General features: G+C 47.1%; 1 protein-coding gene across 2 annotated transcripts in view; it reads right to left on the minus strand.

Annotated features, from left to right (window-relative positions):
• CEP70 (centrosomal protein 70) overlaps window positions 1–13,029 on the minus strand; it is a 505,009-nt gene that overhangs the window by 177,686 nt on the left and 314,294 nt on the right. For both annotated transcript variants that reach the window (XM_078682403.1, XM_078682404.1), the window contains one exon: window positions 8,962–9,108. In XM_078682403.1, the coding sequence (XP_078538529.1) occupies window positions 8,962–9,108 (147 nt within the window). The remainder of the gene's footprint in view (window positions 1–8,961; window positions 9,109–13,029) is intronic.

Consider the following 13,029-nt stretch of genomic DNA (forward strand, 5'->3'; position numbering starts at 1 on the left):
GAGATGTTATTTCCAAGGAGCATTATCTCTGTTTTGTCCCCGTTAAGTTTGAGACAAGAGCTAGACATCCAAGCAGCGACGGCTTCAAGGCAGATATGTAATCTGTGATGAGAGTTCAGGGGGGGGGTCCAGTGCTACCACTAGCTGCGTGTCGTCCGCGTAGGTGACAATTTTCACCCCGAATGGGCGGACGACATCAGCTAGGGGGCGGTTGGGAACAACACATTACACAAGGGAACATGGCAGGGACTGCTAAGGCAATAGGGTCATACAATCTACTCACATGGAATGTGCGGGGACTGGGAACAATTAAGAAACGGCACCAAATTCATGAATTTCTCCTTAGACGTCAAGCACATATTGCGTTCCTTCAGGAATCCCATCTCACGGATTCTGAAACACAAAAGATGCGGAAAAAATGGAGGGGACATAATTATTCTACTAATTATTCGGCTTTCGCTAGAGGGGCGACTATCTGGGTGCGACATGGGGTTCCATTTGTTGGGCTTGAGTGCCGGGTGGATGACCAGGGACGATATATACTAGTGAAGGGCCCTCTTGACGGCTCCCTGATGGTCCTAGGGAGCATTTATGCTCCTAACTTTGACCAAGATCGGTTTTTGAACAAGCTGGGTATGGTTTTGGCGGAATAGGATGGGATCTCCTGGGAGGGGACTGGAACGCAGTGTTGGACACGGGACTAGATAGATCACACCCTCCACTTCAGGCTTCCGCTACTAGTAAACATGGCCCGAGCAATTCACTACTTTGGCAAATGGGTGGACACTTTCCGATGCTTGGCGATGTCTCCACCCAAATCACAAGGAATACTGCTTTTATTCACCGGTGCATAGCCTTCACACTAGAATAGATAGGTTCCTGTGCTCCAGATCCATTATCAAGAAGGCTCATGAATCTATTTACCTGGCTAAGACCTTTTCCGATCATAGGCCCTTAGAACTTACACTTCGCCGGGGTAGGGTACCGACCCCAGGGCCCACCTGGAGATTGCACCCACACCTGCTCGAGGACGCTCCCTTCCGCACGACACTGTCCAATACTATTTCTAACTACTTGAACGAAAACTGTAAAACAGCTTCCTCCAATCTGATCAAATGGGATGCTCTGAAAGTAGTGGTTAGGGGGGTGACGATCAGACAGTTAGTGGGGGCCAGGCAGAGGTACATCAGAGGTTAAAAGACGTTGAAGACGGGCTACAGACACTGGAGAGGGCGGCAGCCCTTGATCCCGAAAAAATGGGGGCGTTGCAATCCGCCCACACAGACCATGCTGAAACGCTAGAGACATTACGGACGATAGACTATAGGGCGTATCTCCAACGAAAACACACTGAGGTGGATAGATCCGGTACACTGCTAGCCCGCTTAGTAAGGGATCGACCTGACTCGCCAATTATAACCAGTATTCATACCCCGATGGGACATTTGGCCACTACACAAGCAGAAATAAATTCGGCATTTCATGACCACCTTAAGGCACTCTATGCACCCTCCGCCCCAGTACACGGTGCCTCGATTGACGAGTTCCTACAGGATCTCCCTTTCCCGTTGCTACCGGAGGATATACAGAAAGACATTGACGGTCCCATTACCCAACAAGAGATATGTGTAGCAATTAAAGGTCTGAATCTTAATAAGACACCTGGGATGGACGGGCTCCCCGTAGAATTTTACCTTACTTACTCAGAGTCCCTAGTACCTGCATTGGAGGCAGTTTACAAGGTAGCATTTGAGACTGGCCGTCTGCCTGATTCCACCATGCAGGCGTTGGGTACGTCCATACCTAAGCTGGGACTGGACGAGCTAGAGATGTCCAACTATAGACCCCTCTCTTTGCTCTCCACTGAAAATAAGATTTTAAGTAAGGCCCTCGCTAACCGTATACACTTACACCTTCCCACACTTATTCACTGGGATCAGTGCGGATTCCTCCCAGACCGCAGCACTTCTCTGAACACTCGGCGATTACACTCTAGAATGACGGCTACCCCTCAAGACCTCCCCCGCGCTGGGTGTATAGCGTTAGATCTTAGACAAGCATTTGATTCCTTATCTTGGGACTTCATGTTTGGGTCATTGAAACGATTCGGATTCCCAGATAACTTCCTAAAGTGGGTTCGCCTATTGTACACGTCTCCAACAGTCAGGGCCCGCACTGGCCGCTATATCTCTGACCAATACACCATTTACAGAGGCACGAGACAGGGATGCCCCCTGTCCCCATTGTTGTTCGTGCTCGCACTTGAACCCTTGGCCCTGGCCCTCCGGATGTCAGCGGACCGCCTGGGCATCTATATCGACAGCGTACAGCATCTGATATCTATCTATGCGGATGATATCCTCTTATACTTACGACAACGCTCTGCTCCCTACCATATTCACCACTTTTGAACAGCTATTGGGTCTGGCAATAAACCCTGCAAAGTCGACCAGTTTCTTCTTCCGGGAGATGCCACATCTAACTCACCTGCGGTTTGGCACTTACTTTACCCCAGTAGCCCCCACCACCTTCAAATATCTGGGTATACAGGTTCATAGAACACAAGAAGATCAGATAGAAGGTAATATTCTACGGGCAATAACAAGGCTCCGTACTAGTGTGGGGTTCTGGTCTACCCTACCCTTATCAGTGATAGGCCGAATTGCCATTTCAAAAATGGTGATGCTCCCTCGCCTCTTATATTACTTTGTGAATCTACCGGTGGTCCTCCCACAATCTATTTTTAATACACTGAATACCATTTTGATTAGTCTTATCTGGGTGGCTTGGCGGAGACGGATTAGCCTTAGGAAACTCCAACTAGGGACATCAATAGGCGGTCTGGGGGTCCCCGATTTTTGAGGATGCTACTATGCTAGTCAGCTTCAGTGGCTCTCATACTGGACTGCGGGTAGGAATTTGCAAGAAATCGGATTCACACCACAGAGACTGGACCGTGGAGAGCTTCACTCTTTGCTGCTGCCAGGGGCTCGGGTCCCCCCGGACTGTCCCCCCCTGTTAAAGACTGCCTTGTCCTGCTGGAAGAAAGCCCTATCCTACGCGTCTGCAGTAACACCATACGCAGCAAATATTCCTATATTAGACATCCCTACACCACAAGGGAGACTTACACGAACCAGACTGCAGGACTGGATGGATAGTGGGGTGGAGGAGGTGGGAGCGTTTTTTTTTAGATGGTACTCTGTTGGACCAGGACTCCTTCTTGCAGGCCACTGGAGCGCCACCAGATCTGTATTTGTTACAAGCCACAGTGACACATTATATTAGAACCACATGGGCCCCGCAGAGAAACAAACCCACACAACACAAATTAGTACACCTTTTATATTATATGGGACCGGGGAGTCATTTGGTACGTTGGCTGTACACAGGGATTCGGGCACATGCAGCGATTCCGCTAACATCCCTTAGGGCACACTGGGCAGATGATTCTGGGACTGAGATCATGGACAGGGCATGGAAGAATATGCTGGAACACCCCAAAAGAGTATTGCGTAATGCAAGACTTAAATTTATCCAGACGATGGTACTCCCAAGATCATATCTTACCCCCAAAAAACTACATCGTATGTTCCCGGACTCCCCTCATCATTGCCCCCCTTGTAGGGGGGATGAGGCGGATTTTATTAATATGATGTGGTCCTGCACTCGACTACGGGAATACTGGGGTGATGTTCGCCGGGCCCTCACCACAGTGACACAACTACCGGTCCCCGACGAGGTCTTACTCTGCTTTATGGGCCTGCGTTGACGCTCGGGGATGCAAAAAGTGTGACTGAGCTGCCTAGATCTAGCACTCATTTTAGCGATCAGAGCTTTAACGATGAGATGGAAGTCCCCCAGATCCCCTTCGGTTGCCATGTGGCAGCGGATATGCTGCAGTGGGGTCGGGCGGAGGGAGCTGCTCTAGAAAGGAAGAGGAGAGTGGCCTGAGGAAGCAACCTATAGCACTGGATTGGAAAGCCATGCTGATTGCGCTAGAAACACTTGAACTGTCCCCCTCACAGGAGGCTATGTCCCAGTAGTACAGACGGGCGATCAAGGTCTTTCGAGTAGTAGGCCCTGTTGGCTCAAGACATGGCAATTTCATTCTGGACAACATACCCTTTAGCCAGAGGATTAGGTATACAATTCCCTCGGGCAGTAAGGAAGCTGAAACTAGACAGACCAGGAGGGGGATGGGTGGGTTAGGGAGGGTATGTGTAGCCGGTTTGTATAAGTTCCTGTTAGATATATAAAAATGCACACCATTGTACTGACACTAAGGGTGTAAATTGTCGATTCCTCAATGATAACGTTGGTTCTACTTGGGTGGGGCCCGATTGTCCTCTGACAACATGTATTATGCCGAGAACTAAATATTTTTATAGTTTGCTTAATGGGGATTGTTATAATTGGAAAAGACTTTACCGACTGAATCACCCTGTTACTGCATTTGCCATGTGCGGTCGCTAATAAAGTGTTTTAAAAAACAAATCATACAGTTCTTTTGAATGAGACAAACTAGGATCCGCCTGACGAGCAGGCACTACTGGCTCGGACTTCAGCCATGGTTTCACAGACGCAGACATGGTCATTTATTCTTAGAATTTCTCCCTTAAATTATTCTAGCTGCATTGTATAGATAATAGCACTGGTGTCATAGGTGGCACCCTCGTCTTGCCCGAGGCCACACGCAAGCATGTTCCTGTGCTTTTTCATAAGTAATCCTGCTGAAAAACTCAGTTGAGAGTCCAGGTTCAAAGAATGTCAAAAGCAAGCCTGTTCTACACTTGAATGGGCTTGTAATCTCTTCGAAGGCAAATATTCAAGCCATCAATTTCCTTTGTCTTGAGTGACTGACCTTCAAGATCATACCAAGACAAGCATCCAAGTTTAGGCTGTCATTCTAGCACCCTAAACACCCCACACCGTCAAAGGACTTCAAACCTTAAGGTCACACATCAGGTCAGCATGCAGCAATCAACAGAAATATAGTGTTCTCGATGCTATGACTGTGTTAAACAACTCCTTCTAAGGACCCAGACTATAGCTTTGATGCCTCAAAGGAAAGAAATCTGCAGAAATAATTTTAAGCATGAGAAATATATCATTTTTAACAAATGAGTCAAAACAACCACTTGCAAATTATTTAGTCAGTTAGAAGTATATTTCAAACTGATCAGCTTCAATAGGGCAAAATCAACTAATTGGAGACATAAGGAAGCCATATTGTATGAAGAACTTGCAAAATGGCAGTTACCTGTGAACAAATTATGAGTACATTCTAGTTCCAGGTGTTAAAGGATATACAGTTACGGAATGGTATCTGCTTCAATAGGTAATCCTGGAACACAGTCTTGGGATACAGAAATGTAATACACTTTTAGTTAGGAGATCAGATATAAATTCCAAGAAGTCCTCAAAGATATATTATTGAATTGTTTCCAAAATACTTGATGAATGGAAAAGGGAACTAGACTAGAGTGTAAAATAGACCAAGGGTGCAATTTGCAGACACACTGTTTGGAGTAAATTGTTTGCCAGCATTGGACCTTTTATAGATTCACATGCAGCATTATGGCTCTGATGACTGGGCACAAGTCAACCATGTAAATCTATGAAAAATACCAATGATGGAGAACTTTTTTTTTTTATTCTTCAAAGTAAAATTCTCCATAGATTTGCATGCTTGTATTATGGATGGAGGGGAATAATTCAAGCAGGTGAACCTATGAAAGCTACCATGGAGAGAGCAATCATTATTTTGCTGCTGCTGTTAGACCACTCTTAACAAGATGTTTACTTACAAGGGGTGGGGTAGAGTTCTGATGCATATACAAAGCCTCCAGGAATGTGAGATTTAAGTATACCTAATTTAATTATTTACACATGACCTACATTTCCCCTAGATGCCTGAATCTGTTTTGAGGTTCAACTGATATACACTGCCCCAGATGCAATTACCCAGATTCAGATGTTTTCTCATGGTGTGGTCATGCATAGATGTGCAGATGTTCTAGATCGAAGTGATTAAACAACTAGAGTCTACTCAATGGGGAAGGCAAAGCTTACACACCCCTGAGACTTGTCTGCTGGGCGAATACTTGAGACCTAAACCCAGAGGGCTGGGAATAGGTTAATAGATTTGGCCTTGGTTCTTGCTATAAAGTGCATACCTGTGTACTGGGGGAACCAATCCTTCCCCCATTTGACAAATGGCTACACGATATGAGCCGATGGGCTGGGTACGAGAGCTTTATATTACATGTGAAGGAGCGGAAGAATTGTCATAGATGCCCGATAGCTCCCCTGTGGGACAATATTCTGTTTGTTTTTGAGGACCCCGGGATGGGACAGAAAGATGAACTGTTGTATTAAAATGAAGGGTAGGGCTACAGATCCAGTGCCCTCATATCGCAGAGCTGAGACATGTAGTACACATCAGCATGACGTGCCTAATTATTTACTACACTTATCCTTCTATTCACAGATTCACTGAGAATTGTTAGGGTACATGTTACTGTTATTATATTATATCTTCTATCAGAAGTGAGATTTGACATTCGTGGACCGGCTCTACCAATAAATCTTTGTACCATGTATACATAAGCTGATGTCCTTTTATCTTGTGAAGATATTGTAATTGTCGGCCTAGAATTTATGAAATTGTGGAAAACATGATGTTACTCTAAATGCGATTATGTGTCCAAGGAGTAAAATATATGTACAGTCTATTGAACAGATAAAACAAAACTTAATAAGGGAAGCATCCATTAGTACGCGGACATTTGTTTGCGTACCATTACTACGCAAGCGTTAGTACGCATGCGATGTAACAACGCGTCGCCTTTAGTACGTGTGCTGTTACATCGCATGCGTTGTACACCGCATGCGTAGGGGGCGGGCGCCGTTCTTGGAGGTCGTCACGGCGGCCATTTGCTCCGAGGGTCTGCTGCTGGTGCTTTTCCGGGTCTGCTGCTGCTTTTCTGGGTGCAGGCGAGGAGGTAGGAAGCCCATGACAGAGGAAGCCAGAGGAAGCAGAAAGGGGGATACGATTAGAACCACGCGTGGTAAGAGGTAAGTGGGGCTTTGTAGGGTCGTGTAGGGTCATGCAGGGTTGTGTACTTGTGTAGGGTTGTGTACTTATGTTTGTGTAGTGTAGAGTAGTGTCGGAGGTCGTGCAGGGTAGTGTACCTGTGTTTGTCTGGTGTAGAGTAGTGTTGAGGTTGTGCAGGGTAGTGTTTGGGAGTAGGGACAGGACTGGAGCTAGAGGCAGGGTCGTGTTGGGGGTAGTGTAGGGTTTAGGGTAGTGTTCTGATGTTAGTGTAGGGTACTGTTTTAGGGTGGTGTCGTGCAGGGTAGTGTTTGGGATTAGGGACAGGACTGGAGCTAGGGGCAGGGTCGAGCTGGTGGTAGTGTTGTTGGGATTAGGGTAGTGTTGTGATGTTAGTGTAGTGTAGAGTAGTGTTTTAGGGTTTTGGGTAGTGTCGAGGGGTCGTGCAGGGTAATGTTTGGGAGTAGGAACAGGATGGGGGGTAGGGTCGTCCTGGGGGCAGTGTTTAGGGTTTAGGGTAGTGTCGTAGTGTAAGGTAGTGTTTTAGGGTTTAGGGTAGTGTTGGAGGTCATGCAGAGGGTAGTGATTTAGGGTTTAGGTAATGTAGTGGTGTTTCAGTAGTGTAGGGCACTGTAGTGTTTGAGTGTTTTGGTAGTGTTTTAGAGTTTTAGATGTGTAGGCTATTGTATTTCTATTTATTATTTATTCTAGTGTTGTGTTTTAAACATTTAAAAAAGGGGGTTACATGTCTGTTTTTAATGTTGCGTTATTCCGCATACCTAGGCAAGTTTTTACTTCGAATACATTACCACTTTCAATGTAATGGTATGCGAACTAAAAACTTGTTTACTAACTGTTATAGCTGAGTAATAACCGCGTAGTAATGGCATGCGAAGTAATGGCATGAGAAATAACGTCTCATATGCCTTAATAAACATATTTTAAATTAAACTATACATGTGAATGACATGGCTATCTGTGCGGCAAAATACACTCTTTTTCTCTCTAAAATGGCTGTATTGATTCACATCTGAAAAACAGATGAACTTTATCTTTTGGGTTTTCTACTCTTTGAAAACATGTTGATGTTTAGGAACTGTAACTTGTGCATACTCATTGAGTTATAATAAATCTTAAAGTAGATTATTTATTGTATATGAATATGTTGATAACCCCGGCAGTCTGTTAGTGAGTTTCACTGCCTTTAGTCCCATTCCAAATCCATTTACTCACCATACCACACATACATACTATAAACATACACCCATGCAAAATTCATGTTCCATGCAAATGAAATGTGCTGCAAGGGGTTGGGTGTACTTGTGCAGTGAACAAAATAAACATGAAGACGTGTAGTCCTTTGCCCAAACAATATAGCCTGGATCTTGGGCAACAGGAATTCCACACCCTTTCAAGCCCGTCTCCGAGTGTCAATCTTTTCACTACAAACGCTCATGTAATTGTAAATTCATGATCAATGTGTGCCCTGAGAACAAGATCTAAAAATATTTTTAAAAACTTGCTAAAAGAGAATCTCAGGACAGGAGTGCAGACACTGCAGAGATAAGCAGAGGACATTTCAGTCCCGATAGACATTAAGATCTTCTCAGCAACACAGTCAAAGAAAAAAAAGGACAAGTATCAGGATGTTGAAAAATCTTTTGAAAGAGTGCTTTGTGAAAAAATGGCAATATAGACATTAAAAGCAACGAGGAGCAAATAAAACAAGTGCTGAAAGTTAAAACGATTTAAACATATTTTATTGTAACCTCTCAGTAACTTTAGTGGAAGATATTTTATAACAACCACAGATTTTTCTTTTAGAAAAATAAATACAAAATAAAAAAAACATGTATCACCGTTTACACCCAATGTATTCATTTAATATGAATTAGGTATTTTACCTTCTTTTGGTTCTCTTCTTCTTCTATGATTGTATCCACAAGGAACTGAATATCTTCTACACGAACAGCCCCATTACTGTCATGTGTTGGCACAGCACATGTTGGGACAATATTCTGGGCCACCCTTTGCAGCGACACATAAAGGTCCTTGGGGGAGAGAATGATAATATGGACAATCAAAAAGGTAAACAGGCAAACCATAAAGACTATCAAACACAATCTTTCTTCGGTAAATCATTTTATTTTTAAAGATGCTAACCAAGAGAACAAGAGACAGGTAGAAATTAATACAAACGAAAAAAGGCTTTGCTTTTTTAAATATTCAATTTATTAGATAATTGCCAGGGTTCTGTACATAACACCGCCTCAGCAATATGCATTTACATATGACGTTCCACCACTAAAAAAAGTATAAAAGTGACTCAAAAAATATAAATGATGGGGGGCGTGGCCAACAGGTAGGACATGGCTGACGCTTTGTAGACGAGTTCCGTGGGCTCGACTATTATCCTGCACATTATCCTGGTCTGTGGCGCTTAATTGCCTTCTCCAACCCTCCCACAGCTCACCTTCGAGGAGTTGCCGGAAGCCCGCGCCGGGAGCATTGCTGCCCGGGATCCAGAGATTGGCCCACTGCCGTAGGTCGCGGCTGCAAGGCTGTCGCTCAGGGCTGGCCTGCACTGGAGTCTTTGTGCTGCACCTAGAGATTGGAGTGGCGGCGGGCACCTCCGGAATGCCCTGACCGCCTCTAGTCAGCCTCACCGCAGCAGAAATCTGCTGACTTGGCCCCTGCAGTGCCCCAAGACCCAGAGTTTTGGAGGAGCCCGGCCGGGGCATACTTGCTTCCCCGGGCTGGCGGCAATTTTGAAGAGTCCTTCGGCGCGCTGCTGTCCGTGGCTGCAACCGGGTGCCAGTATATCGGAGGCTTCGTCGAGACCAGAACTGGGCCCCCCGCGGACTCCCGATTTCACACCCTGGTGGAGCATGCGCGGGGCACTGGATGCCGCTTGGCTCCTCCGGTGGGGCCCGGTTTTGAGCGGGTGTGCCAATTGGAGACAGGGGCCGGTGCGAGCACCGGGCGATGAGCTGGTGAGTGCATTGGACCCCATACTGTCATCGGGAGCGTGCGGGCTGTTGGCGCTGCAACCGTGACAGTGAGGTTGGGCTCCTCCTCTCCCCTAGAACATTACCCCTGGGCCCTCGGCTGTCCCTTGCGCCCACCCTCTTTTCTAATACCAGCCAGGCAGTGTTCAACGTGTGCGCCAGGGCCTGCGGTGGAGTAGCGGCCCAGACGAGTGGTATGTTTCAATCCGGAGCTCCAGGAATGTGCAGTGCTGTGGGTTAGTCGGTTTGGCTGGGGCTCTCCGCTGGCGAATGATCTTAATACAAGTGGATAAGTGGGGCCTTTTCCCTGATCTCGCGGAGGACATCCTGCGAGGGGCCCGTAAACCAACTGGGCAGTTGGGTGACCCCCATTAGGGGGGCACAGAGGTACTTGTGTACGGAGGCAGCCCGGCCAGTCCTGGTGCGGCTTGTGTGCAGATTGCCTTGAGCCTGTCTTCCCGCCAAATAGACACGGGACGAAGAGGTGGATGCCCTGTCGCGTGTTGACCGGAGCCGTGGGTCCAGAGCAGGCTACACCTGGCATTGCCGTACTTCTCCCTGCCGGGTCGACACTCAATTGTCACCATCACAAAGACCAGGGATAAAGTATCGAAGCAGAGCACCCTGGATCGATACGCGGGACCGGGGGCCCACGTGCCTGAATCATTGAGCCAAGTCCCTGCCGGGCCAAATAATGCGGCTCTGATGGCAGCGATAACCCAGTCCCGCGAGGCACTCGCGGCCAAAATTGGAGAAGTGGGATCTCATGTCGCCCTTATCCGTCAGGACCTGCGTAAAGTGGTGGATAGGATTACCGAGGCCAAAACTCGCATTTCCACTGTGGAAGATACAACTGCGTCACTCCAGACCCAGGTGACCTCCCTGAAATCCATCACCAAGGGGCTGGCGATCAGGGCGGAAGATGCAGAGGGCAGAGCTCGGAGAAACAATATTAGTATCGTAGGATTTCCGGCGGGCTGCGAAGGCAACAACCTGGAACAGTTCCTGGCAAAGTGGATCGTGAGCTGGATCCTAAGGCGTCCCTGTCGCAGTGCTTCATAATTGAACGTGCGCACCATGCCCTTATGAAAAAACCACCACCGGGGGCCTGACCACGGCCTGTTATTGCAAGACTTTTGACTTTTCATGATCGCGATGCCATCCTTGCAGAGGCTAGGCTGGGCAGTAAACTCCACTTCGACTCTCACCACATCCTAATATTTCCAACAACGCCAATCCTTCACTGCTGCTAAAGCCCGGTTTCGGGAACTAAATAGCCAATACGCGCTCCTTTTTCCGGCCAGATTGAGAGTCATATACAAGTCATGTACCCATTTTTTCAACACTACGGAGGAGGTCTTCAACTGGACGGACAAGAGACAGAGACACAGACTGAATACTCCGCCATGATTCAAACCTGACCCATCGTCCGGAGAGTCTGTGCGACAGGTGGCCAGGCCTAAGATAGAATCTACTCGCAAGTCACGCTCGAGACGCCGCTCCCTATCACGGATTGATTCTGCCTCAAGAATGGAGCAGACTCTGCGAACCCAGTCACCGACTTGACTCAAGGTTGGAGAACTTTCACTATAATGGCTGCAGCGCCAATGACGTTTGCGGTCTCAAGGATCCACGTGAGACCTACCCCCCCATGACTACTTTCTCAGTATCTGAGAACTATATTACTGTTTGGGGATAGTTCTTTTGTGGACTTTCAGTATGGAGCTTGGCCCTGCTCCCGTTGGGGCAGCGGCGTGGCATATACCTCGACAGATGCTTCAGCTGTTTTGAGGTATTGGACGAGTTGGGTGGGGAAGGGGTTGGTTTTGTTGAATGTTGTTGATTACACTGTGTCCTTTTCGTTTTCATCGCTGATATATATGCCATGCGACAGCCCGGAATTTTACATTTTTATTAGATGCCTTGCCCTGTAATTGACCCCATAGGTAGGCTCCGGGTAGTTAGCTGGAACATACGGGGGCCACTAAATAAGATCAAATGATGTGCAGTCTTACTACAGGCCAAGCGGACCTTGGCCGATGTTCTTTTCTTACAAGAGACCCATCTGCTGGGTATCAAAGCGTTGTGTCTCGCTCGCTCTGGATATATACAAGTCTTTCACACGGGGTTCACCAGGGGCTCCCTGGGGGAGGCCATACTTATTAACCGGTGAATCTCTTACATTCCTTCTAAAACATGGGCCGACCCACACAGTAGATACATCATCATATCGGGGTCATTATATGGGAAAACCATTACTTTGGGCATTATATACCCCCCTCCCCCGCTCTCGGACACATTTGTGGAATGCCTGTCGGCAATATTGTTGGAAATACCTGAGGGCCTCTCTATTATTGGTGAGGATTGGAATGATGTGGCAAATGAAGTGCTAGAGACCTATACGGCTGCACATGTTAATGACGGACATGGAGTGGCTGGATACATGGAGGCATTTTAACCCTGCACCCTGCTACATATGATTACACGTACTACTCGGCGGTCCATGACTCGTTCTCCAGGCTGGACTACGTGTTCATACCAAACTCCTATTATGTACGAATTGCAGCGACAGATATCTTACCAAGAGGTCTGTCTGATCACTCTCCGGTGGCCCTAACACTCCGCCTGGAAGTGGCGCGCCCCCCCCCCCTTTTGAAGGCGCTTATCGCCGTGGCATCTCCAAGACCCACAGTACAGGTCCTACCAACATCAGGCCCTCGCAACATATTTTTCTGAGAACTCTGGCACTGTGGATTCCTGTGGAACCTCTTGTCCAACAATATCTCGATGATTTGCCTCCCAAGGCCATTTCAGACAGCGCTAGAGGAGATTTAGACGTCCAGCTTAAAGTTAAAGAGCTAGGAACTGCTTTGGTCGATTTACGATCCGGGAAGGCATCGGGACCGAACAGCTTCCACCGTGAATTTTTTAGTTGTTTCAGACTCAATTCCTTCCTCATTACCT

This window comes from Lissotriton helveticus, chromosome 3_1 (genome assembly GCF_964261635.1).
Source record: "Lissotriton helveticus chromosome 3_1, aLisHel1.1, whole genome shotgun sequence".
Taxonomy (NCBI): Eukaryota; Metazoa; Chordata; class Amphibia; order Caudata; family Salamandridae; genus Lissotriton; species Lissotriton helveticus.